Below are 27,876 nucleotides of genomic sequence, written 5' to 3'. Positions count from 1 at the left end.
TTATTGATGATGCTGACTTCTCTAAATACAGTCTTTCCAACATGATTGCTATGGATGAAACTGCAGTGTTTATGGGCCAATCATCTCAAACAACAATTGAACAGCGGGGTGCCTCCTTAGTGTACATTCCCTCCACTGCTTACGAAAGTGCACGTGTTTCCTGTATTTTGGCAATTCGTCTGGATGGCACTAAAACCCCACCTTTAATCATTTCTAAGGGCAAGAAGGAAAAGATTGAACGTGTTTTGGGCATTTTTATTCCTGAAACTGAAAATGCCTGGGCCACACAAGCAGTTATAAGGAAGTGGGTCGATTTAATGCTGCCGCTTGTTATGCGAGGGAGCCAAAGAGGTCTGTTAGTCTGGGATGCAGCCAGCACTCACCGCGCTAAAGACATGAAGACATTTCTTCACAAAAGAAAAATAGATCCGATAATGATTCCCACAGGAATGACAGCCTATCTCCAGACTCTTGATATTGCAATAAACAAGCCACTCAAAGACAATTTGCGCATGGAAATTAATGACTACATTGAAAATAGAATGGAGAGAAATCAGCGTGGAAACTTTGTGAAACCTACACTGCAAGAAGTTGTGACTTGGGTGAAGAATTCATGGGAGAAAATCACTGACAGTTGCATTGCAAATGCACTGCGAGCAGGCTACCTTGACAAGAAGTACTCATTTAAAGACAGTGCTATTGCTAAACATGAGAGATTTGTTCCACTGATTCTGAAAGAAATGGAGTCACAAGAAATTCACCAGGAAATTCAGGTATTGGATTATTATGATGATGTTCCAGAAGATGATGACATGATTGTCATTGAATAAATGAGTAAATTCTTGATACTGTAGGATTCACAGTTTGTCTGGTTTGTGTTGACAACTACCGTACTACCATACCGTATACAGGTAATAAATTTCCTTTATTTTCATTTAACAATAAATGTGTGCCGTATTCTTCTTCATGGAAAAATAAGACATCCCCTGAAAATAAGACCTACCGTGTCTTTGGGAGCAAAAATTAATATAAGACACTGTCTTATTTTCGGGGAAACAGGGTAAATATAAACTCAATATGGATAAAGGACTTAAACATAAGATGGGAAACCATAAAAATACTAGAGGAATCCACAGGCAGCAAAATGTCAGCCATATGCTGAAGCAATTTCTTCACTGATACTGCTCCTAGGACAATGGAAACTAAAGAAAAAAATAAACAAATGGGATTACATCAAAATAAAAAGCTTTGCATAGCAAAAGAAACCATCAACAAAAACAACAAGAAAGCCCACTGCATGGGAGAACATATTTGCCAATGTCATCACCAATAAGGGTTTAATTTCCAACATTTACAGGGAACTCAGATAACTTAGCAAAAGGAAGATAAACAATCCAATCAAAAAATGGGCAAAGGACCTAAATAGATACTTTTTGAAGGAAGTCAGAAGGAAGGCCAAGAGACATATGAAAATATGCTCAAAGTCACTAATCATCTGAGAGATGCAAATCAAAATGACAATGCAGTACCATCTCACACCTGTCAGAATGGCTATCATCAACAAATCAACAAACAACAAGTGCTGGCGAGGATGCGGAGAAAAAGGAACCCTCCTGCACTGCTGGTGGGAATGGAGACTGGTGCTGCCATTGTCTAGAACGGTATGGAGTTTCCTGAAAAAACTAAAAATGGAACTCCCATTTGATCCAGTGATCCCACTTCTAGGAATATATACCAAGAAACTAGAAATACCAATTAGAAAGGATATATGCACCCTTATGTTTATAGCAGCACAATTCACCATAGCTAAGATTTGGAAACAGCCTAAGTGCCCATCAGCAGATGAATGGATTAAAAAACTGTGGTACACCTACACAATGGAATACTACACTGTGGTAAAAAAGGAGTTCTTACCATTTGCAACAGCATGGATGGAACAGCATGAAGCCAGCATCACCTTAGCATAATGGAGAGCATTATGCTAAGTGAAATAAGCCAGTCAGAGAAAGATAAATATCACATGATCTCACTCATTATAGAATGTAATGAACAACACAAACTAATGAACAAAAACAGATCCAGAGACAGAGAAACATCCACCAGACCGTCAAACCTCAGAAGAAAGGTAGGGGAGGGTGGGGGTAAGGGAGAGATCAACCAAAGGACTTGTATTCATACATATAGACCTAACCAATGGACACAAACAGGGGGTGAGGGCATGTGTGGGCGGGCTGGGGGGACTAACGGCAGGATGAGGACACGTATGTAATAACTTAATCAATAAAGAAATTTAAAAAAAGAAATGTATATTAGATTGCTGGCACAGATTCAGATTGCTATTCGCCCTTCCTCCCCGAAAATATCAGGGTTACATTGGAATTAGCCTTTTATCCTTCTCATTTTTACTGTTGAAGTAAGAAGATATTTATATATCCTGAATGTCAGTTCTTTGTCAGATATATGGCTGAGCAACCAGTAATCAGGACCATTTTGTAGGCTAATCTTGTAAATGACAGCCTGTTAGGGACAGAAAGAGAATAGAAGGGACTAACTACTGTTATAAGAAATATTAATCATGTTCTGTTAACCGTGATTGTTCTGTTCTATTTAAAGAAAGCACATTAGATCTGGCTGAGAGTTGTATGCCCCAGGACATAGTAGTTAACCTCAGAATAAGCTTCATTCTCCTTTCCAAGAACTTCATAACATCACGGAAAGATTAACAATCTTCTTGCCAAACAATCTGGACAGGGGCGGTGCCCACCCTTTGCTACCCCCAGCATGCATTGCCTGTCCTGTAACCATTATACCTTGCCTACTTCCTCATGCCTGTAATTCCTACTCTCCTATATAATCTTTGTCCTTTTACCCAATATAAGCAGCTGGCTTATGGTGGGTTGCAGAGCAGATTTTCTATGGATGACCTGCTCTCTCCCATCCTGCTTGCATTACTGGAATAAATGTTCATATATGATTGAACCCTGTCTCTGCTTAATTGGCTCATGTGGTGACAAACAGCCATGACCTATTGGTTGTCCGGTTTCAAACCATTGTTTTTGTCTTATTCTATTCACATTCTAATGTTGCAAACAAGTCACTAGGCCCAGTCCACCTTCAAGGGAAGGGAGACACAAAAGGATATGACTATCAGGAGGTGAGACCATGAAGAGCCATTTTAGAAACTACCCACTACAAATGTTGAATTTTAATAACAATTAACATCTATTTAAACTTAGGATGAAAATTTTTGATGTCATCTTAAAGATGTATGAGTGGATGCCGAGTTTTCCAAAATTATTTTAGAAAAAGTAAAGATGTTTGAAGACCTCAGAGCTTCAGGCCTAATGCAGCTGGGTCCTTTTGGGTGGGAAACGGTGTGTGAGGTGGGGGGTCTGGGGGGAGTATGGGACCCACAGAGATGGTCACCAGGAGTCTGCCAGCAGCAGAAAGGGCAGAAAATCCACAGCCCATTTCTGGAAGCTCCAATTCAGGTGGATGGAGAGTACAGAAAGATGCAAAGTGCGTCTAGATTCCAAGGGCATCAAAGGCAAGGAAATGCATCTGGTTGTGGGTTTAGGATGGAGGGAGAAAGGGGATAAAAATGCAGTTTTCAAAACACAAATGTGTCTGGAGTGTGTAGGATGAAAAGAGAGAGCAAGGCTGGAAGCCAGTATCCAGCAGGAGTGATGGCGGGAACCCAGGACAGGGGATCGCACCCAACTGCAGATGGGAGAGGAGAGGATGCAGTTGGCACATGTTCTACAGGAGGCTAATAGATGAAAGGAGCCGAAGATAGTCCTCCAGCAGACCAGGAGTAAGTCTCTTGGGAAACACTGCACTCTGTGCGCTGTTGGGAACTAATAGTACGAGGCCAGGGATCTCATCTCCCCAAGTTCACATCACACTTGAGGGACATGACAGCTCCGACTTCCTCTCTGGAGCGGAACGGGAATTCGCAGGTGCCTAAGCCGCCCCAGCCTCCTAGAGAAAGAAAAAGGAAAGCCAGAGAATGTGAGGGGGAGGGGGTTGAAGGAGGGGACGGGGGAGGAGGCTGGGCGTAAAGAGGGACCAGGACTAAAAAGAAAGCCTTTCTTTGAGTCTCGAGTAGGGGCCTGTGGTCGAAGGGCCGAGAGAAAAAGGGAAGTCTGATTAGCGGCCACAGCAAAGAGGTAAAGAATGGAAACCGAACTTCCTAGCGTGACGATAAGAGCGGCATGAAATGTGGAGCAGCCTGAGGGTGGAAGGTGAGCTGATGGCCCGGCCGCGGGCGGGGTCTGCTGTGGGGAGCCGGCCCGGTGGGGGGCAGGCAGTCAGGTGTCCGGGCGCGCTGGGAAGTTGCCGGAAGGGCGCGGGGCGTGCGCACCTCTCCCTAGCGGGCTGGGGAGGGACCAGCCTAGGGAGACACCCAGCCGGAAGCCCTCCCTTCAGCGCAGCCCGCCCTTTGTCTGTGTTGGAGGCCGGAAGCGAAGTCTGCCAACTGGGACTTCTGAGCCAGGGGAAGGCCCGGGCGACGTTCCTTCCCTGCGCCCCCAACTCTGGATCGCTGCTTCGCTACAGTGCTGGGGGCCATGGGTGCTCTGTGCCGCCGACCTCTTGTCCTTTTGGATCCCCCTCTGGGGCTGGGGCTGTTGCTACTGCTCCTGTACGGGCTGGCTCCGTGTCGCGCTTCCCCGCGGCTCTTGGACCACCCGGCACCCATTTGCTCCCAGCAGGTGAGACCCTGTCGAGGCCCCGGAGGCGCGGGAGCCGCCAAGATGCTGCGGGGAGAAGCGCGGAGGGACGGCTAGGCTGCCTGGCTCGAAGCTTCAGCGGGGCCGGCAGGAAGTCTGTGTTGGGATCTTCGAGGGGGTTCGCGGCTTGGGCACAAGGAGCGGGCGCACCAGGGAGGACACTCGAAGCGTTGGGAGTTGAGGTTTGGACCCAGGAGAAGAGGGAGTTTGCAGGGAAAAGAGATCGCGTGGTGTATGTTGCACCACATGACTGGCGTCCTGGGCGGGAGGCGGGAGGCGAGAGGGGGGAGGGACACCTCTGCTGGGCTCCAAGGTTTGGGGAAAGAGATCGAGGCGTGCGGCAGGTCCGAGAGATAGAGTGGAGCTGGTTAGAACGAGCAGCGGGGAGGGACTGGGCCAGCTCCGCCTCCTTTCGCGCTGTGCACCCTGCAGACGCCCTGCTAGGCCCGAGCGGCCGCCGCCTGTAGAGCCCTGCAAGATAATTTGACCCTAATGCTACCTCTCCAGAGGAGCCCGGCAAGTCCGCAGCCGCCAGATCAGAGGTGGAGGCCCCAGCGGATATTAGCCCGCTCCCCTGGGGGGAAGGAGGAACACTGCGGATGGACAACGCTGCGCACTAGCCTGGGCGGCCTCCCGGGCTCAAGGGTCAGAGTCTCTGGTGAGACACCGCCTGTAACCTTCAAGGAACAGCTGTGCGGAGAAAGCCTGAGGGCGGCCGACTGACTCGGGCAACTTTGTGCCACCTCCCCAGCAGGGCTAAGCCCTGAGAATATGCAGATGATTAAGACACCGCCCCTGCAGCACCTTGCATCACCACCACCATCACTCAGGCCTGGGATCTCAGTTTTACAACTGTCGAATAGTATCCACGTGTGCCCACAGGAGGTGACACACCTACCCTTGGGGTAGTGGCCCTGTTGTGGAGGACAAACTTAAGGGGTGCAGAGGGAGGGAAGGGGGAGAAACAGCAGCCTGGCTGGTGTTGCTTAGGGGTGTAGCGGGGACCTATGTATGAACCAGGAGGTCACCATTCCATCTGGTTAGGGACATGCGGGGGTTGGGGGCTGGGTCCCCAGTGTGGGGTGTGCAGGAGGCAGCAAATCAGTGTTTCTCATAATTGATGTTTCTGTCTTTCTCTTCCTCTCTGAAGTCAATAAAAAATATTTTTTTAAAAAAGGAAGAAACACAGTGCCCGCCTTCACAGCTTCTTTCCTCAAAGTGTTTCTCCTCTTTCCTCCACTTTTTCTCTGGTTTACTCAGCTCTCTCCCTGCTCAATGTCTGAGTCAAAGGATGTGAAACAACTCTAAAGATATTTCTCCTTATCTAATTTTTGTAGAGAATTTACCAAAAGAGGATGGACTGTGAGTTAGTTTAGCAGAGGAAAAATATGTCCTTGTGACTCCCACTATTGGGCAAAGCAAAAGATATATGCTCAGCAGATTCTTCCCGTAGATTTGGTATAGAACTATTCTACCATGGAAGATTCCAAGTTCATATTTTGATGGCCATTTGTCAGGTGCCTGCAAAGTACAAGGTACTGTTGCTGGGAACTGAAACTATAAAGAAACCCTAATGTCCAAGGGACTTGAATCATTCAGGAGAGAAAAGGCTTGAAGGTGGTAACTATGATACAAGGTGGCCTGAAGCAAGTGCTCTTTGTACAACCAGTGCATGTACAAAATTCCAGGGAAAGGAAAAATTGCTTCCATCTGGGGTGTTCTTTCTGGCAGAGAAGACAGTGCGGTAGCCCTGAGGGGTCAATAGAAGCCTCCTAGAGTTGTTGAGCATCCCATGTGGTGGAAAGGGGCTGAGCCACAGCCCTTGGTTGGGCAGGATAAAGTATGTGATTGAAAAGTGAGAGAGGGAGGGATTCTCTCTGGTTGGCAAGAGAGCTGGACTAACTGACTTTGACATTAATTGCTAAGTGGGAAGCTACTGAGAGTAGGGAGCAGGGGCACAGAATGATTCCAGAGAAAGCTGGGAAGAGATGCTTATTGGCCAGGTTTGTCTGTTATCTCCATGCCCTTCCTCCTCCCACATAACTCTGCACATAGAACTGGCTTACCAACAGCGCACTTCTGTGACAAACAGCTCCCCTGCATCATTGACTGAGCCCTTTAAAAAGAAAGTAGCTAGCCCTGGCCAGGTAGCTCACTTCATTGGAGAGTCATCCTGTATACCAAGCATGTCAAACTCGCGGCATGCGGCCCGCTGGCTGCGAGTTTGGCATGCTTGTTGTACACCAAAAGGTTGCAGGTTCAATTCCAGTCAGAGCACATGCCCAGGTATTGGGTTCAATTCCACATGGGGGCACATTTGGTAGGTAACCGATTGTTTCTCTCTCTAAAAATAAATAAAAACATGTCCTTGGGTGAGGATTAGAAAAAAAAAAGAAACTACACCCCTCAGATTTCTCTCTCTCTGCTGGTGTTATAGCTGCAACACCCTATAGTGAGGAGAGTTAAAGCCGAAAACTTGATCTCAGAGGACCCGGGTTTACACCCCTCTTCATCACTTACAGTTTGTGCAACCTTGGACATTTTAGGCTGTCTGCACCTGGCTTTCCTTATTTCCACAATAGAAGGGCTGGTTAGGTGAGCCATCTCAAAGTGGGCTCATTACACTTTACAGAATATAACTGTCTATCCAAAGCCCAGTTTGGTTTAGCTCTCAGTGACTCTCTCATAGACATAGAAGAGCCTATTCTGTTCCTAGCCCAGTGCTACAACACAGGATGTGGGAGCTTGATAAATATCCTATCTAATAAAGAGGGAATATGCTAATTGACCCTTATGCCGCTGCAAAGATGGTGGTGCCCACAGCCAATAAGGAGGGAATATGCTAATTGACTGCCCTGCCCTCAAAGATGGTGGTGCCCACGCCAATAAGGAGGGAATATGCTAATTGACTGCCCTGCCCTCAAAGATGGTGGTGCCCACAGCCAATAAAGAGGGAATATGCTAATTGACTGCCACACCCTCAAAGATGGTGCTCCCACAGCCACAAGATGGTGGTGCCCAGTCCCCTCACCCCTCTGGGGCAGCAGGCATGCGGCAAGGCCAGGCCTGCCCCCAGGTGGGCCCGGTCGCTCTGCGTGCCTCCCTCAGGAGTCCCCCAGTCCCCTTAGCCCCCCAGCTGCCCAGGGCCAGCCTGAGGCATAGGCAAGCCTCAGATGGCAGCTGCCCAGCCACCCAGGGCCGCCCCAGTCTCAGGTAACCAGGGCTGGCCGAGGCTTGAGCTGTCGGCAGTGGCAGTAGCAGAGGTGTGATAGAGACGTTGCCTTCCCCTGATCGCCGGGTCACCTCCCACCCCTGAGGGCTCCTGGACTGTGAGAGGGGCCAGGCCGGGCTGAGGGACCACCCCCCCTCCAGTGCATGAATTTTCATGCACTGGGCCTCTAGTATGGCATAAAAAATCATAGGGATGAGTGAATTATGAATGAATGGTTAACTCTGCTTGAACAGCAGTGAAAAACTGGCTGCTTGGATTGGTACCTCAAAACCTGATGACATTGAGCTCCCACAGAAGTTGGTACTAGAGAAACCATAAGTAATTGCAGTTCCTGGGTAGGCTTTAGCCAAGGTTTCCCTTGGCTATCAGCCCAGAGGAAAGCCCACAAAGATAGACGGTTAGCACACAATGTTTCAGACAGAGTGTGTATGGTATTCTAAATTATTTCTCGGTATGAGCACTTCTGGTTTTGACTTGTGGTACAACAATTGTTTGGTTTAACCCTTACTGATTTTCAAAAGCTGCTTTCAGCTGGGCCACTCTTCCAAAGTGTACAAAGGTATGTTCTGTGGATGTTCTAGTGCAGTGTAGGCATTTAGGCAGTCAGGGCTGCTGTCACTGCTGGCAGTAGACCCAGCAAAGTTAACAGGTTCCTCTGCCATCATGCTGGACTTCTTACTTCCCCACTATGCTTAACATCAAAGAGCTACAGAGGCGAAACAAGAGCTGATGCAGTGCAGGGAAGAGGACATTTGGCTGAGAGTGAGACCTGGGCTCCCCTCACCAGCTCTACAGCCCTTGTCTGTTACTCCACTGCTATGAGCGTGTGTTTTAGTCTATAAAAGGAGGTGACCCTCACCGACAGGGTAATCTGGAGAGTGAGTAACTTGCTAGATATATGAAAGGGCTAGATCACATGGGTTACGGTGTGGGAAGGTGCAAGGGGTACTGACATGTACTATAGCTTTGTTCAGGCACTATGCCAGGGGTATTAGCATGTATAACTTCATTCAGAGCTCACAGTAACCTATCAGGCCTACCATCACATGTGTTAGAGAGACTAGGTAATGGGCCCAGGATCACACTGCTGACCCTGGTGAGTGCAGAGCTGAGAACCAAAGCTCTGCCTGGCCCTGGCCACCATGGCTCAATATTTACAGCGTCGGCCTGCACATTGAAGGGTCTTGGGTTTGATTCCCATCAAGGGCAAGTACCTGGCGCAACCAATCCATGTGTCTCTCTCACATTAATGTTTCTCTTTCCTCTCTTCCCCTTCCCCCTCTCCACTCTCTCTGAAAATCATTGGAAAAAAATATTCTCAGGTGAGGATTTTAAAAAAATAGCTCTGGGTTGCCGACCACTGCTCTGGGACTTCAGAGTTTACTTCTCTTTACCTCATGCTTGGTAGTGGCCACTGAATGCACAGGGTGAATACAGCCTTTTATTTCTTTTAATCTTCACCACTATGGGTAGATAATGTTGGCCCACAATTTTTTATTGAGAGGCAGTATAGCAGTGATTAGGAGCATGGGTTCTGGAGCAAAGTTGCTTGAATGTTAGCCCTGTGGGACCTTGAGCCACTTAGATAACATACCTGTGCTTCAGTTTATTCACTAGTAAAAATGAGATAATGGTACTTACCTCAGAGGGTTGTTGCAGAGATTAAATGAGATATGTGTATAAAGTGCTTAGCATGATGCCTGACACAGAAGAGCTTGATAAATATTAGCTGCTACCATCATCATCATCATGAACATTGTCCTTCTTGGATTTCTGCAGGAGGCCTTAACATAATGTCATTCACAAACAGGTAGCTTATAAATAATATCCTGATTGTACTATTTTTTTAAATAAGCATTTGAAATAAAGAAATTAGGAATGATTTATTGGAGGGGAATAAAACAAGATCCAAAGACCCCGAATGTATTTTTTTTAAATATGTTTTTATTAATTTCAGAGAGAGGAAGGGAAAGAGTCAGAAATATCAATGATAAGAGTGAATATTGATCAATTGCTTCCTGCAAATCCCCTACTGGGGATAGAGCCCTCTATCTAGGCATGTGTCCTGATTAGGAATTGAACCATAACCTCCTGGTTTATGGGTCAACGCTCAGCCCCTGAGCCACGCTGGCTGGGCCTGAATGTATTTTTTACATTATTAAAATGTTTTGTTAATATAAATTCTATATAGAAATTAAATTATAAGGAAAAAATGTCTGCTATTCCTTCTCCTAAACCAATGGTCGGCAAACTGCAGCTCATGAGTCACATGCGGCTCTTTGGCCCCTTGAGTGTGGCTCTTCCACAAAATACCACGTGCGGGCGCGCACATACAGTGCAACTGCAACTTCGTGGCCCATGCGCAGAAGTCAGTTTTCGGCTCTCAAAAGAAATTTCAATCGTTGTACTGTTGATATTTGGCTCCGTTGACTAATGAGTTTGCCGACCACTATCCTAAACAAATTAATGTTTTCATTTGTTTATCTCACTTTTCAATCCTTTCATTTGTTTGGTGTAACATCATAGATAAAATTCTATCTTTTAATTAATTTTTATCAAGGTTGATCCTTTTAAAATGGTACAAAGATGTTTAAAACAAAAAAGAGCGAATCCTTATTCCACACTTTACCCCTTTCTAAATGATGGATCCAGTTATACTTCTTTTAGTTATTCTGACATTTGTCTCCATCTTTCTAAATATACTTATATTGTTATTCTCGATTTGTCAATTTTAGATATTATCTACTATCTTATAATAGATTAATATCTAAATGTCTTATATTAACCTCCTTCCACTGCTTCTCCCAGTCTTTCCATTGTAGTTATATCACAATTTTAGTTAAATCAATGGTCAGTGTTTATTATGGCAAGTAAATAATCTTCACTGATGAGACAAGTATATGTACTTTTTATTATATTTCTTTTTTATTATAATTTCTTTTCCTGTGGAGGTAATAATTGCTTTAATTCTTCATTTTCATAATTTTCATTGTAACTAGTCTTAGTTTTTTCTATCAGATTTGTCATATGGTTTTTTTCCACAAACATCAGATATCCCATCAATTTCATTCCCCTGTCCCCAGAAAACTCCCTCCTGGTGTCCTCTGTCCTCTGCTCCAGTCTGGAGTGATTACTCCCTAGACCAGTGGTCGGCAAACTCATTAGTCAACAGAGCCAAATATCAACAGTACAACGACTGAAATTTCTTTTGAGAGCCGAAAACCGACTTCTGCGCATGGGCCACAAAGTTTCAATTGCACTGTATGTGCATGCCCGCACTTGGTATTTTGTGGAAGAGCCACACTCAAGGGGCCAAAGAGCCGCATGTGGCTCGTGAGCCGCGGTTTGCCGACCACTGCTCTAGACCTGTAGCACAAATGCCATACTAGGTATTCTGTCATGTTTACAGCTCCCATGTCCTGAACCCTGTGTTGTCTTTCTCAAAGATTACCTCCCTCATTTTGCTAGAGCATATCCTCCTGCAATTTCCTAAGAAAAGTTATGAGGGTATGAGGAATGGATACATACAGAGGTGGAAAAAGTAGTTGTGAGTACACAAAACACAGTTTATTCTTTTATTTATTAATTATTGTATTTATTTGCATTACAACTGTAAACCTACTTTTGCCAACCCCTGTATAAAATATATATATATATTTATTTAAGTCTTTACATGTCTGAAAAAAAGTCTTTATTTTACCCTCATTTTTAAAATAATTTGGCTGGCTATAAAAACCTTAGTTTAAAAATCATTTTCCTTCAGAATGTTGAAGACATTGGCATTTTTATAGGAATTGCATTGAATCTATAGATTGCTTTGGACAGTATGGACATTTTAGTTATGTTAATTACTAGAGGCCGGGTGCAAGAATTCGTGCATAGATGGGGTCCAGTTGGCCCACCCCGATTGGGGCTAATTGGGCCGGCCAGGGCAAGGGGCCATGGGTGGTTAGCAGGCCGGCCCCACCCCCTATTGTGGGGGTCAACTGGGGAGGGGCTGGCTAGGAGGAGGGGCCACAGGCAGTTGGTGGGCCAGCCCCACCCCCTGGTCGAACTCCCAGTTGAACTCTGGGACAAACTCCCAGTCGAGGGGACAATTTGCATATTAGCCTTTTATTATATAGCTGTGGTCGGCAAACTGCGGCTCGCAAGACACATGCGGCTCTTTGGCCCCTTGAGTGTGGCTCTTCCACAAAATACTATGGCCTGGGAGAGTCTATTTTGAAGAAGTGGTGTTAGAAGAAGTTTAAGTTTAAAAAATTTGGCTCTCAAAAGAAATTTCAATCGTTGTACTATTGATATTTGGCTCTGTTGACTAATGAGTTTGCCGACCACTATTATATAGGATTCCTATCCATAAGCACAGTGTATGCTTCCATTTATTTGTATCTTCTTCAGTGTCTTTCTTCGGTGTCTTATAATTTTCCAGGTACCAGTCTTTTGCCTCCTTGGTTAGATTTATTCCTAGGCATTTTAATTTTTTTAATGCAATTGTAAATGGGATTATTTTTTTAGTTTCTGTCTCTGATAGTTTATTATTGGTGTATAAAAATGCAACTGATTTATGAATATTAATTTTGTATCCTGGTTCTTTACTGAATTTTTCAGTTCTAGTAGGTTTTTTTGTAGAATCTTTAGGGTTCTCTCTATATAATATCATGTCACCTGCCTTTTATTTCTTCTTGTCTGATTGCTGTGGCCAGGAATTCTAGTACTATCTATATATATAAAAGGCTAATATGCGAAGTGTCCCCCTCGGGAGTTCGATCGCTTGCTATTATGTGCACTGACCACCAGGGGGCAGCACGGAGCGAAGGGAGACCCTGGCCAGCAGCCAGACGGAAGGCCCCGGATGGAAGGCCCCAGCCGGAAGGGTCCAATCGGCCCTGATCGCTGGCCAGGCCTAGGAACCCTACCTGTGCATGAATTTCATGCACCGGGCCTCTAGTGTTGAATAAGAGGACATCGCTGTCTTGTTCTTGATCATAAGGGAAATACTTTTAGTTTTTTCCCCAGAATCTTCTTTTTATTCCTGCTATACCAAAAGTTTCATGATATTTGGCCTTGGTCTAGGTCTCTTTTTAATCTGTGTGCAGACCATTACAGTGGACCTTTTAAATTTGAACTTATGTGTCTCTTCGTTCTAGAATCTTTTATTTTTAATAATTTTTCCACTCTATTTTCTCTGTAATCTTCTAGCAATCCAGTTAATAATGCCTTATCCTTCCTGAATTGATTCTCTAATATTCACATTTTCTCTCTCCTATTTTTGTTTGTATTTGTTCTACTTTCAGACAAATTTCCTGAATTTTATAGCCCAACTCTTCTGTGAAATTTAAAAAATATATATTTTTTACTGATTTTTTACAAAGAGGAAGGGAGAGGGATAGAGAGTTAAAAACATTGATGAGAGAGAAACATTGATCAGCTGCCTCCTGCACACCTCTCACTGGGGATGTGCCTGCAACCAAGGTACATGCCCTTGACAGGAATCGAACACGGGACCTTTCAGTCCACAGGCTGATGCTCTATCCACTGAGCCAAACCGGTTAAGGCTCTTCTGTGAAATTTTTTATTTTCAAGGTTTATTTTTATTCTCTGCTTGCTCATTTCCCCACAGTATCCTGTCATTGTCATATGGTTTCTGTGTCCTCTCTTAACTCTTTGAAATTACTGTAATTTTTAAAAATTCTATTCTGTTTCCAACATTGTCTTTTTTCTTCCAAGAACATTGTTTAAACTTTGTTTTGATCTATTTTTCACACAAGAAACCTCAAATATCTGGTACTCGTTGGCTGTCTGAGATTTTTTTAAGAAGAATCTAAAAATAAGAGGTCTAAAAGGCTGATTGAATGCTCTGTATAGATTGATCATTGGGTTACTATAGGGACCAGGGTCATGGTTAAGCCTGGCCTACCTACTGGTTGACTCTCAGATGTCCAAATCTGGAGATCTTTTCTCTGGGCTTGGCACCAGCATTCTAAAGTCAGGGCAGGAAAGAGAGACTAAGGTTCCCAAATCTCATTTGTAGACATTCATATAACCCCACCCCCTGCCTACTTTACACTACCTCCCAAGTACCTGATACCTTTAAGACCTGGTTCTTGCCCTAGCTGGTTTGGCTCAGTGGATAGAGCGCCAGCAGTCAAGGGCACATTCCCAGGTTGTGGGCTCGAACCCCAGTAAGGGGCAGGCAAGAGGCAGCCAATCAATGATTCTCTCTCATCATTGATGTTTATATCTCTCTTCCTCTCTGAAATCAATAAAAATATATTTTTTATAAAAACCTAATTCTTAGAAGGGTTCTAATGAGCCTTTGGCCTCTTTCTTGTCTGCATCTCCGTTCTTCAGTGCTCAAATTGAAGTTCCTCCCCTGGGCTTGAGCCAGTCTCCACTTTATCTTTTGAAAATTTGTTCACATCTCTTTGTCCTTGAGAAGCTATAAAAATTTTCTCTTTCTTATAACTTTCATATAGTTTGGGGATGGGGAGAAGATAATATGTATACATGTCAACATTCTGTGATCTCTAATGGAATTTTATAGAGATTCCATTTTATATCCCATTAGAGATCACAGGACAGAATCTACAAAGTTATGTTAATAAATGCTGGAGAAGTATTTGGTAAGGTTCAGGAGCTGCTTTATATTTCACTTATATCATATTTTTTATTTGTTTATATCCTTTCCCCCTTATTGTCCCTCTCTTCATCTCTTCCATTCCTTTATTCCTCAGTAACCAGTGTGTCTGATATATATATCTGTCCACATGTTTTTCTATGTTCATACAGTTATATTCACGGATTTTTTCATTACTTATTTCCATAGAAAACTGGATTCTACAATAAAGTGTTTTTGCATCTTATTTTTCTCACTCTTTAACACATTTAGTTATCACTCCAGCTCAATAGATATCTATGTATATAATGCTCTTTAATATTTGCATAATCCATAGTAGAAAGTCATCTATTTAACCATTTCTGTTTTGATGGACATTGAGATTTAAATTAGATCTTACTTTATTCAGCCATACCCTATGATGGGTATTCAATACCACAGAAAAAGAGGGAAAGGTATTTTTTAAAGCTAGCAAAGCTAAATTCTAAAACTTGGTAAGTCATATACAAAAAAAAAACTACAGACCGATCTCACTTATGAATATAAATGCAAACAATTCTATTAGTAAATATTAGTATATTTAATAATAGAATATCAAAAGAATAGTGTTCCATAATCAAGTAGGATTTGTTCCAGGAATTCAAAATTGGCCCATTATTATCAACATAATTCATTATATCAATAAAGGACAAAATCTATGAAGTTATGTTAATAAATGCTGGAGAGGTATCTGATAAGGTTCAGGAGCTTTATATAAAAGCTATGAAGAACATATTTATATACAACAATGGCTATCAAAAACCAAGACCAAAAATAGTATTAAATTTTTAAAAATTTTTAAAAAGATATATATTTTTAGTGTTGGTAGTATTACAGACGTCTCCGGTTTTGCCCCCCTTTAATCCCACTCCCAGCCCTTACTCCCTCCCCCTCCCCCCCACTTATTGAGCACTTATTATGAGAAGGGGAACTAGTAATTAAAGAGCAGCCATTATGTGCCAGACACTGGACAAATTTAGTCTCATTTAGTAGGCAGTGAGATGGTTCTCTGGGTATTGCAGCCAACAGAATTTCTCATAATGATTCCCCTAGGGCTTCTAGTAACAGTGTGGGGGCATGTATTATTTTACTTAATTGTATAACTAGTACAAGAATTCATTCCCTTTGTTCAAAATTTTTCACAATACAGACAGATTAGAAGTGAAGAGCACCATACATACACCACCATCACTACTAGCTCACTTCCTGCCCCAATATCTTTATTTCGATTTGTATCATTTAATTTTCAACAACACTATGACGTTGGTATTGTAGTTATTCTGATTTTATAGTTGAAGAAATCAAGGCTTGGCAATGTTATATTTCTTGAGGCAACTCAACTCCAGGGGTTTTATGAGGATTCATGAAACAATATAGTTTATAACTCATGCAGAAAACAGTCTGGCACATCTTCCCTTGGCAATTTGTAGGGACTTAGTGAAATTTCTGTACCAGGGACTAGAGTTTTTTATCTCCCCTATTTCAGCACTGTTTCCAGACTGAAGATTGGAAACCTCAAGGGATTAGAGGCCTATCACCAGGGCACCCCAGGGGAACCCTCCCAGTGTTTTTAAAGTTGGAAAATTTGTCCAGCTGGTGTTGCCTAGTGGTTGAGCATCAACCTATGAACCAGGAGGTCACGTTTCGATTCCCAGTTGGGGCATATACCCAGGTTGTGGGCTCGATCCTCAGTAGAGGGTGTGCAGGAGGCAGATCAATGATTTCTTTCTCATCATTCATGTTTCTATCTCTCCCTCTCCCTTCCTCTCTGCAATCAATAAAAATATATTTTAAAAATAAATAAATGAAGTTGGAAGGTTCCCAGCTCATAATAGTTACTCAGAAAATAGCAGTTCTGTTTTGTTATCCACTTCTCATCCTATTTCTTATCAGTTGGGCATGATGAGAAAGTGTGAGGATAATATCATCACCCTTCCCAGGCTAGCCCCCAAAAGTGAGAAGGCAGGGCCAGAATGAGCCAAAAAAAAAAAAAAATGTCTGGATCCCAACTTGTGAATTAAAGTTCTTTTCCAGATGTAATGACCTCCTTCTTTTTTTCCCCACAGGGGCTAAACTGCACAGTCAAAAATAGTAAGTCATCTTTTTTGTTGTTCTTATTGTTGCTTTGATAAAGTGCTAACCTCATGCTGATCACTGACAAAAACGCTGCCCTTCCTCTTCCAGTCTGGGATGAGGGCTGCACCTTCCAGCAGGAGGTACCCTTGAGAGCCCTGAATGTGCACACCTGCGCTACTTATCCAGAATATTCATCATCCATGGCCTGGCTGGTGTGGCTCAGTTGGCTGGTCCTCATCCAGCACACTGAAGGGTTGCTGGTTTGATTCCTGTCAGGGCACACACCCAGGTTGTGGGCTCGATCCCTTGTGGGGTGTGTGGGTGCGTACAGGAGGCAGCTGATTGATGTTTCACTCTCACATTTATGTTTCTCTCTGTCTCTCCCTCTCCCTTTCTCTCTCTAAAAATCAATAATAAATTTTTTTAAAAAATGAATATTCAGCTCTAGCTGGTTTGGCTCTGTGGATAGACTGCTGGCCTGCGGACTGAAGGGTCCCAGGTTCGATTCCAGTCAAGGACACATGCCTAGGTTGTGGGCTCAATCCCCATAGGGGGCGTGCTGGAGGCAGCTGATCAATGATTCTCATCATTGATGTTTCTATCTCTCTCTTTCCCTCTCCCTTTCTCTCTGAAATCAATAAAAATATTTTTACAAAAACTTAAAAAAAATGAATATTCATTATCCAAAGTCAGGAAGTGAGAAGTAAACTGTTCTTTGGATTTTGAGATTATCCTTAAGGTGCTGCCATGGTGTGTCAGTAATTCAGCTTGATTTATCAGAGCTTGTCACTGTAACAGGAGAGACAACTGTGGTTGATTTTGTTTTAATTCAAGAAGGCACATATTTTAAGTGTCTGTGCTAATTAGGGACCCTGACATATAAAAATAAAACAACTCTTTTCATTACCCCATCCTTCCTCTGTCCCCATTTCCAACCACTACTTCGTTTCAAAACCGACTTGTGTACTTTGTGTTCTCTCTTGATATGCCTTTGAGATTTCAAAGCTTTACAGTGACCTGGAACAAGCACAAGAAAAGAGGGGGCAGTATGGGAAAGCTGAGAACTCCGCCCCTGATGTTTAAGGTCCAGCTCTCTGGATGCACTGCTGGGCATCTAGCTTGCATGCTTTAGTTTCTTGCCATGTCTCTGATTTCTGCTTTTCCTGGCTTCCAGGTACCTGCCTGGATGACAGCTGGATCCAGCCTCAAAAATTGACCCCCTCATCCCCAAAAGATGTCCAGGTCCAGCTGCACTTTGCCCATACCCAGCATGGAGATTCTGTTCCTGTGGTTCATATTGAATGGACACTGCAGACGGATGGTGAGTGGCCATGCCAGTGAGACCTGAGGGATTCTGCCCACCTCAAGGTGAACCCACAGACTAGACCCATGGTCGGCAAACTGCAGCTCGCAAGCCACATGCGGCTCTTTAGCCCCTTGAGTGTGGCTCTTCCACAAAATACCATGGCCTGGGCGAGTCTATTTTGAAGAAGTGGCATTAGAAGAAGTTTAAGTTTAAAAAATTTGGCTCTCAAAAGAAATTTCAATTATTGTACTGTTGATATTTGGCTCTGTTGACTAATGAGTTTGCCTACCACTGGACTAGACCATCTGAATCTCCCATCAGAGTCAGAATTAGGTTTCCAGTCCTGTGCTTATACATGAGGACCCAAATTAGTGCTGAAAGGATCCATCATTTCATACAGTGAATACTTTTTCAGTGTTTTAGATATTGGTCCACAATATATTCTCATCCTACTATCCTTTATGAAAGACCTTCCTTCAGCCTAAAATCTTTATCACCCCAGAAAAAAAAGTCACATGGTTAATTCTGTGACCAGACCAAATATTTAATGGTTAACACATTTGTCAGCCTGCTTTTCCCCTTACTTTAGAGGTTACCATTTCTTCAAATGACACCCCCCAAAAAAACTCATAGGGATAGAGAGTTGTATTATAGAATTGAGAAAATTGGGGTTAATAAGAGCCAGCTCTAGATTTCTGAACAAGGCCTGGGGGAGTTCTTTTTGTAAGTCCTCAGCCCCTGCTGCTGTTGTAGCCTCTTCAAGGATGTGGGGTGGCCATATTAAACACCATGCCCTGTTGCCAATGCCTTAGCCACAAACTTGCAAAGCCTTTGCTTCTAGACCAGTGTAAAGTGTTGCTTGTCCCTGTGTAGCTGGAAAGTAACTATCTGCAGGGCAGGAGGCTAACTTAGACCCAAGAATGAGCTGGGAGGAACAGGAAGTACAGGGTTGGGTAAGATGGGCAGATTTTCTTTTAATAGTGAGCAAGCCTAACCAACAGGGAAGTGACACACCCAATGGTTTGTCTTACTCATCTGAATCTGTGTCTCCTCTCCTCCCTTTGGTCTTCAGCCAGCATCCTCTACCTGGAGGGTGCAGAGCTATCTGTCCTGCAGCTGAACACCAATGAGCGTTTGTGTGTCAAGTTTGAGTTTCTCTCTAAACTGCAGCATCATCACAAGCGGGTAAGAATCAAGCTCCTGGATGGATTATGTTCCTCTGATGATCACGATGAGCAGAACATGTTTTTGAAAACTTCCTAGACATGCCAACCCCCTGCTTTTCCTTTCAACCTTCCCTAGCTAGTCATTGTAAAGAAAGTTGAATGGGGAGAGAACTTCCCCTGTCCGGCTTCCTGCCACCTTTATTTGTAACTGAGATTAATCTGGGCCCTACCTTTGGAAAAGAACAACTTTCCCAAGACCAGAAAACTGTGGGCGGAGCACAAGCAAATGAGTTCTGCACAATTTCAGCTTACATTGCTGTTCATGGCCAGATGGTAAAATGTTGATTCTCATTTAGTTTGTTTAAAGCGGTTCTTTTCAAAATGTGGTCCCAGAACTGCACATCAGCATGACCTGGGCTTGTTAGAAATGCAGATTCTAGCAGCCGTGGGCAAACTACGGCCCGCCGGCTGGATCCGGCTGTTCTATCCGGTTCTCTTGCTCTCCCCTCCGCTCCTTTACTTTGAATTTATATTAGTTCACACAAACACTCCATCCATGCTTTTGTTCCTGCCCTCTGGTCCAGTTTAAGAACCCATTGTGGCCCTCGAGTCAAAAAGTTTGCCCACCCCTGTCTAGAGCCTTACCCTAGACCTGCTGAATCAGAAACTCAGGTGGCAATCCTTCAACAAGCCCACCAAGTGATTCTGATGCAAGCTCCAGTTTGAAAACTGCTAGTTTACATCTGCAAAAAGTGGCCATTTGCAGATCTCCCACAAACACATTTCCCTCTCCCTTGTTTCATTAGCCCCCAAACTTGAGTGATAGGTGCATGGTGAGGACCAGGTGCCTAGATACTTAAAAGCAAAGGACCCCACCAGGGTAATTAGAATGGAAGTTGAAGTCAGTATCTGTTATATGCATCCTCCAGAAAATCTCTCCACTCACATTCTGTCATCTCTACAACAAAGGTGCCAATAGGCCCAGGATGACTAGGGCTTTTTCTATCCCTCCCTCTGCACTTTCGTGCTCCAGAACAATCTTAAGGGATCCCTGGATTTCCCCTTTGAGGAAGAAGAGTCACTTAACAAATAGTTTTTAGCCGCCTCTTGTGTGCCAGCTGTTTAATAGCCCTGAGCTGGCTTGTGACATCATTGTTCTGTACTTTGGGAGGGCTGATGTAGGAAGAGGGCTTTCCCCAAATTCTCTTATATATGACACTATATTGATGAGGCCAGGTGTAGGTTTTTTGAAATAGGAAGGAAAGACCAGAGGAAACAAAGAGCCAAGATACAGAAACCTCTGATTTTGGATCTTGATGTGCTGGTTATTTCTTCTTATTTTTTCACTGATCTTTTGGGGATGGGTAGGGTGGGGTTCTTTGGGCATAGCTGTGTGAGAGGTATGGTGTGTGACCTGTCCAACCTCCCCTTCCTCCCTTTTCTTCAGTGGCATTTTACCTTTAGCCACTTTGTGGTAGAACCTGGCCAGGAATATGAAGTGACCATTCACCACCTGCCCAAGCCCATCCCTGATGGGGACCCAAACCACCAGTCCAGAAACTTGCCTGTGCCAGGTAAGAGTGCCATACCAAGCACTTCCCTTCACCACATGGCTCTGCAGAAGAAACCAACAAGTGGCCCAGACATCAGCCTCCCTGCTCACCTGGACAATGGCTGCCATTGTCAGCATGTGGTACCCACAGAACAAACAGATGCCAGGGATGGGGAGCCCTTCTGTATGTGGCCTCAACCTCTACACCCCAAAGACAGAGCCTGTTCTCTGTTAGCACAAACAGTGGATATTGGCCCAAGACCCCAGGAGTTTTATGGGAACTGGAGTTCCTTCCTATCTAGAGAAGCATGCTCCTACCTAGAAAGTATCAGGAAGACAAGCCACTTTTGGAAGAGTTGTAACCCTTGCTCCCAGCCTCGTCCCAGCTTCCATCACCTTGTTCTTCACTTTCACCTTACATCCTGCCTGCATTTATCTAACACCACCCAATGTATGACACCATCTCTCCCCCCACTAATCCATCCTGCCTATGAATACTGCCAGGTTTATCTATTAAAGCAGCATTCAATGTGCACCTTCTATTTTTCTGCCCTCCCCAGAATCTCAGCCACTACTTACAACACTTTTTATTTTTCAAAACCAACTATATCCAGAACACCAGCCTCTCTGAGGACAGGATCTGGGCCTCATATTCGTTTGTGTAGTCACTAGAACCGCACAAATTGGCTTGCATATAGTAGGTGATCAGGAAATGCTTGTTAGAATGAGGATTACCTTCATCTGTGGAGCAATTACACAGACACACACACACAGAGACACACACACACAGACATACACATACTCACTATCCACATACCCTACTTTATTTTCTTTTTTCTTACTCATCACTCCCTGACATTTCATAATGTATTTGTGACATTATTGTTTGTTTCTATTGGTCTCTTCTACTGGAATGTAATCTCTAGAGGATAGGGACTTTGTCTTATTTACCACTATATCTCCAGTTTTTAAAATGGTGCCTGGCACATATTGAGAGCTCCATAAGTATTTGTTGAATGAGTGAATGTCCCCCAGTTCCCTCCCCTGTCCTTAAAGTAGACTGACTCGGTCCCAGTCACTCCGTGGCAATGGCAATTCATACCTGTCACTTGTCTTCTTAAGCCAAAGTAAAGCCTGGCTGAGGTGGCTCAGTGGTTGAGTATTTACCTATGAACCAGGAGGTCATGGTTTGACTCCAGGTCAGGGCACATGCCCGGGTTGTGGGCTCGATCCCCAATGTGGGGCATACAAGAGGCAGCCAATCAGTGATTCTCTCTCATCATTGATGTGTCCATCTCTCTCTTCCTCTCTGAAATCAATAAAAATATATTTAAAAAACAAAACAAACAAAGTAAAAACATTACAGTCAAGGAAATTGGTGAAGGAGATCAAGAAGATATCTATGGAGCAGTGGACCTTAAGGTAGTCCCAGAACCAACAATGTCATTGAATGCAGATTCTCAGGACCCATTCCAGACCTGCTGAATCAGAAACTACTGATGATTGCACACATGAAAGTTTGAGAAACACTGACATGGAGGAACAAAGAACAAAGTTCTCCCCTCGTAAAAAGGCAGAGGCAACTCTAGAGAAGAAGCTGCAATGGGGAGAGATGGAACAGAAGTGGCCCAAGACTTTGGTTATCTAAAGCAAGCTCAGGAGAAATACACTTGAAACTAGACAGTTCCCTGATAGAGGAGGGATGAGACAACTAGGTCAGCCCCAGTGCTCTGGGGCCTCTGACCAATGGCCACAGTCCAGTCCTAGAGCTTGCTTTGAAGGGGCCATCCTTGAATAGGCTCCCCAGAAGGAAAAGGATCTTATCTTTGGTATCAGCATTCTGGAAGAAGAGCAAACTTTATAAGGCAGAGACTTAATGGTTTCATTTTTTTTTTCTGGGTCTGCAGACTGTGAGGACCCCAGGATGAAGATAACCAGGCCCTGTGTGAGTTCAGGTAACTTTGGCTGGCATGCCAGGGGAGCTTTATTTGGGTACACATACATGCCCTCTCCTCACTCCCAGCCTATGTCTGTGCCCTGGGCAGGCAGCCTGTGGGATCCCAACATCACCGTGGAGACCCTGGAAGCCTATCGGCTACGGGTGAGCTTCACTCTGTGGGATGAATCTACTCATTACCAGATCCTGCTGAACAGTTTCCCACGCACAGAGAATCAGAGATGTTTCAAACACATACTGGATATACCTGCGGTAACTCTGCCACTCTTAACCCCTCAAACATAGCTCAGAGCCACCTCTCCAAGCCTTCAGCATCCCCTTACTGGTCCTGACAAAACTATATTGCCAGAAGTCTAGTGCTCAGTGCTGTGCCCTTTGGTATGTAGTTGATACATACTAGTAGTTGATTCTGTGGTTGAGGTTTCCTTTTGCTCTTAATGTCTGTAGTTAGTTGGTCTCTGCCCTGCTCACCATCCCATCCTTTTTGTCCTTCCCTCCCACATTCTCAGCTGTTCTCTTTTTGTTCCACTTTGTTTATTCTACTTATTTCAAAAAGGATTTGAAGATTTTTAAAATATGGAAATGAAGACAAAAAGGAAATAAAGATGAGGCAAGTAAAATGGAGCCAGGGTGAGATGAGTACAGAAAATGTGTGCAACGCTGCTGGGGGTGAGCACAGATCTGTCTCCATGGTCCTTAGCAGCTAATGCAAAGAGGGAAATACTTGTCACCGGCTGTGTTCATAAGTTAACAACAAGCCCGGTACACTAGGGAAACATAGTTTTCCTGGAGCAGAAACCTGAAGGCGTTTCTCTTATAGCCTTTGTGAGGCACACTGACAGTAGTGGGGAACGTTGTCATCAATTCCTGCAGCACTGTGGCCAGCTCTCATCCAGCTAGCCTCACCTATCCTTTTCCCTCTCTTTAGCCCACACGAGAGGACTTCCACCAGCGATCCAATGTCACGCTCACCCTACCAAACTTTAATTGGTGCTGCCACCACCAAGTGCAGGTGGGTGAGTGTGATGTAACACAGAGAGCATGCACAGGTGGGCATTCCTTCTAGAGGGATGAGGGAGGGGAGAAGGGCAGTTTGTGACTGGTGCTCTCTCTGAGGACCCAACGCCATTACCATCTGGGACTCCCTGCCTGGAAGGCCTTCTCTCCCAGCCTCACCTGGTCAGGGCTCCTCTTGATAATGGATGGGTGGCCACCTAACTACCACACTGAGATACTAAGCAGTCAGCCAGGGTTCATTACTCTTCTGTCAGAAAAGCGTTGATGGGGGTCCTGTGTCTCCCAGTCCCTGTCTTCCCTGCCCTTCTCTGGTTTCATAGATCCAGCCCTTCTTTAGCAGCTGTCTGAATGACTGTCGTAGACACTCCGTGAATGTTTCCTGTCCAAAAATTCCAGGTAGGAAGCAGATGACTATTTTGGAACACAATTGGGGTAAGAATAAATGAAGGTCAACAACTTGAGCTGAACCCTGACCTGATCCTAAGGGTGAGGGCAGAGTTTAACTTGGAGTTATTCAGGCCTGTGATGCAGGGCTTTAGAGAGACACTCCTGGGTTGGACTCCTGACTGCCTTGTATTAGCTGTGTAGACTTGGGTAAAGTACTTAATCTTTCTGATCCTCAACTTTTGTGACTGAAAAAATGGGGATTGTTACTGTCATAGAGTTACAGTTATATTCCATGTACAGAACAAAATCTTCATAAGTTGTGAACCAAAGTACCAAGAAGTAGAAACTCCTGCCCCCAGGTTCATAAATGAAGAAACTGAGGCCAAGATATGTGACTTGTCCAAGATCGTACACCGAGAAAGTGGCAGAGGCTGTTCAGAGGCCTAACTTGTGGCTATAGTCAAAACTGAGCAGAAAGAAACAGGCATTGCACTGGTTTCGACACAAACCCCAGCCTGCCAAGTGAAGGGTGGGGCATTACTTAGTAGCCTAGAAACTCAGGTGTTTCATTTAGGTGGTTTCATCAAGTTAAACCTGTATCTAAAGTAGTTGAGCCCTAGCCGGTTTGGCTCAATGGATAGAGTCCTGTGGACTGAAAGGTCCTGGGTTCAGTTCTGGTCAAGGTCCTGGGTTCAGTTCTGATCAAGGGCATGTACCTTGGTTGCAGGCTTGATCCCTGGCCCTGGTCAGGGCTCATGTGGGAGGCCACCAATCGATGTGTCTCTCTCACATCAATATTTCTCTCTGTCTCTCCCCCTCGCTTCCACTCTCTCTAAGAATCAATGGAAAAATATTCTTAGGTGAGGATTAACAAATAAATAAATACATACATACGTACATAAATGCATAAATAAATAAATAAATAAATAAATAAATAAATAACGTTGGTATAGGGTTGGTATAGGGCCACGGCCATTAGCAGGTCCTCAGTGAATGTCAGTAATGATTTTGTGATTACTGTTAATAATTGAAATACTATTTTCCTTTGTTCTTATAGCAGACTCAATTGCAGGTAAGGCCACTGATCCTTCCCATAGTGTGCTGCAGGAGACCCAAGGGGACATTCCTCAGGGGCCACATGAGAAGTTCCTGACTGAGCCTGGTCCCGAGCCAGGCATATAAAGTTGCCCAGGGGTGGGTGAGATCACCAGCATGTCATGGTGCAGGCCAGAGAGCCCAGCCTAGGGGCTGGAGGACCTCAGGGCTGGCATACCAAGCCTCCCTGCCACATCATGCTGTTCTGTTTGCCACAGAGTACATACCCCTGTGGGTGTATGGTTTCATCACGGGCATCTCCATCCTGATGGTGGGCTGCATCATCCTGCTGATCCTCTGCATGACCTGGAGGCTATCTGGTAAGGGGCAGACACTATTGTGTGGATCCTGGGGTTTTCCCTCTGCTCTTCTCTTTCTTCCAATCTCCCCCTTCCCACTCCAGTTTCTGTAATGCTTTGCTCAGAAGGCACCCTTCAATCTCAAATTTGTACAGAGGTCACCAGTGTTATCAATTAGAGCCTGCAGTAAGGCTGAGCTGGCTGGACTCAAACACCAGCTCCATCACTTACCACCTGGGAAAATTACTTAATTCTCTAAGCCTCAGGTTCCTCTTTTATCAAAATGGAAATTATAATGATACCCACATCATCAAACAATTATAAAGATTACATGAGATAATGCATATGGATTCTTAGCATAGAGTTTGACACATATTTGCTTATTACATGTTAGCCACAATTATATTTATAGCCACTGAAATTAATATTAAAATCAATAGGTTGGGGCCGTGGCCAGGTAGCTCATTTGGTACGAGCATCATTCTGATATGCCAAGGTTGTAGATTCAGTCCCTGATCAAGATACATACAAGAATTAACCAGTGAATGCATAAATGAGTGGAACAACAAATCAATCTCTCTCTCTCCCCGCACCTTCCTCTCTCTAAAATCAATTTTAAAAATTCAACAGGTTGGAAGGAATTAAAATGGAGTTTTCCTGCATGAGACATGATCAGCCAGGCAGGTGGAGCAACCTGAGCGACCCCATCCTGCAGCAGTCTCCAGACTCTACTCCTGAGGTCAGGGAGAGTAGCATGACAAGGGACAGCATGCTATGATAGGGAAAGCTCTGGGGAACCAGAGCACAGCGTTGTGTACCCCAGTTCATTGATTTGCAGTCATAGGCAAGTTGCTTAATAAACCATAGATTTGGTTGTCTTTTTTGGAAAATAGAGTTATAATGCCTCCCTCTCACAGCTGTGGATGGGTTAAATGATATAGCAGGGAAGGTGCTTTTTGGTGGGTATTAATAAATATTGGTTCCCCCTCCACACTACAGCCCTCTCTGGCCAGGTTCTAAATAGAGAACATGAATTTTCAGGTTAGGGGACTCGGCCTTTCCCTGCCCCTCCACATCCCTGGACTCCTTCATTGATCTGGGAGGCCATTTCCACACTTACAAGGCTCATCAGGATTATTTAATCAGTATTAATTATTGTGTGGTGGAAAGAACACCAAACCAGACACCAGAATACCTATGGAGAGGGTCCTCCCTAGGATTACTGGCAGTAAAATTAGTTAAATGTCTCTGCAAGTGCTTTATAAACCATAAAGTTCTCTATAGATGTCAGGGTGACTTCTTGTTTCATTACTGCTTTTGCACTTCTGACCTTTCCTGAAGTGCCACATGCAGGCTGAAGGAAAGGATAGGAAAGAAACCTCATTATCTGACTTGTCTTTTGATAGTTCTGGGAAGAGGCCCAAAGGGTGGGGATTAAAATGAAGGCTCTACGGTAAGGGTCTTCCTTGACCATCTATGGTTTCTCTTTCTCCCATCTGTATCACCAAGGAGTTGACTCCTGCACTAAGTTTCATTCATTGCATCTCTGAGGGGGGCAATTGCTGAAGTATGTTGGTTTCCTTTCGTCACTTCAAAAATACTAGGAGAAAATGTAAATGCACCTGTTGGAGGCTACTTTTGGAGATAAATTGTAAGATTTATGCTTCCCCAAAGACACCTCTGGGGAAGGGCTTTTCCTCAAGTGAGGAGTCTCCTTGGGTGTGGCCAAACTGTGGGAAGAGTACAACCAGCACTGTAATGAGGTACCTCAGTCACCATTCTAGGGGTTCTGGCTGGGTCCGTTCCACAGAATACTTATGACTTCAGCTGACTTAGTATGTGTCGGACACATAAACAATCTCATTTAATCGTCCACCACAGACCCATTTTACAGAGGAAGAAACTGAGTTTCTCAGGTGTTAATAACTTTCCCATATCTCACAGCTTGTCATGGCTGACTGAGATTCACATCTGAGCAACTCCACACAGCATGATCTCCCTGCCTCTGGCTGCCCTCCCTTATAAGTTGCCCTTTGTTAGGGGTGGGGCAGCATTCCTCTGTCAGATGCCTCTGTGAGTTAGTCCCTAGTTTTTCAAAAGAACTATGATGTTTTTCATTTCAGGGTCTCATCAAGAAAAATATGGCAATGACACCAGAGACACAGGTCAGTATTTCCTGGTGTGGGTATGCTGGGTTTAGCATATGTTTATTTTTATTTTTAAATATATTTTTATTGATTTCAGAGAGGAAGGGAGAGGAAGAGAGAAATAGAAACATCAATGATGAGAGAGAAAGTGTGTGTTTATTTTTAAAGATGTGATGGAGGGTTCTCCTGAGATAATGGGTGGGTCACCTTCTGCAGTGTAACTCCTGAGTCCCTTCAGAAGACCTCATCCCCAAAGA

The 27,876-nt window shown here is 44.2% G+C and overlaps 1 protein-coding gene across 6 annotated transcripts in view; it reads left to right on the top strand.

Annotated features, from left to right (window-relative positions):
* Window positions 1-3,903: 3,903 nt before the first annotated feature.
* IL17RA (interleukin 17 receptor A) overlaps window positions 3,904-27,876 on the top strand; it is a 30,519-nt gene continuing 6,546 nt past the window's right edge. The window contains exons 1-12 of one of the 6 annotated variants that reach the window (XM_080659961.1): window positions 3,904-4,011; window positions 4,109-4,244; window positions 17,868-18,014; window positions 19,072-19,184; window positions 20,613-20,739; window positions 22,625-22,672; window positions 22,763-22,926; window positions 23,603-23,686; window positions 24,012-24,087; window positions 25,136-25,150; window positions 25,392-25,493; window positions 27,596-27,637. In XM_080659961.1, coding sequence (XP_080516087.1) covers window positions 4,220-4,244; window positions 17,868-18,014; window positions 19,072-19,184; window positions 20,613-20,739; window positions 22,625-22,672; window positions 22,763-22,926; window positions 23,603-23,686; window positions 24,012-24,087; window positions 25,136-25,150; window positions 25,392-25,493; window positions 27,596-27,637 — 943 coding nt within the window. In that variant the 5' untranslated portion in view covers window positions 3,904-4,011; window positions 4,109-4,219. Of the gene's footprint in view, window positions 4,012-4,058; window positions 4,245-4,444; window positions 4,713-16,683; window positions 16,709-17,867; window positions 18,015-19,071; window positions 19,185-20,612; window positions 20,740-22,624; window positions 22,673-22,762; window positions 22,927-23,602; window positions 23,687-24,011; window positions 24,124-25,135; window positions 25,151-25,391; window positions 25,494-27,595; window positions 27,638-27,876 lie in introns of those variants that run through there. The other 5 variants (XM_080659959.1, XM_080659957.1, XM_080659960.1 and 2 more) reach the window with 5 other exon arrangements.

Source organism: Plecotus auritus (genome assembly GCF_963455305.1).
Source record: "Plecotus auritus genome assembly, chromosome: 3".
Taxonomy (NCBI): Eukaryota; Metazoa; Chordata; class Mammalia; order Chiroptera; family Vespertilionidae; genus Plecotus; species Plecotus auritus.
Note: the sequence above shows the minus strand (reverse complement) of the source record. Positions and strands in the feature narration are given on the sequence as shown.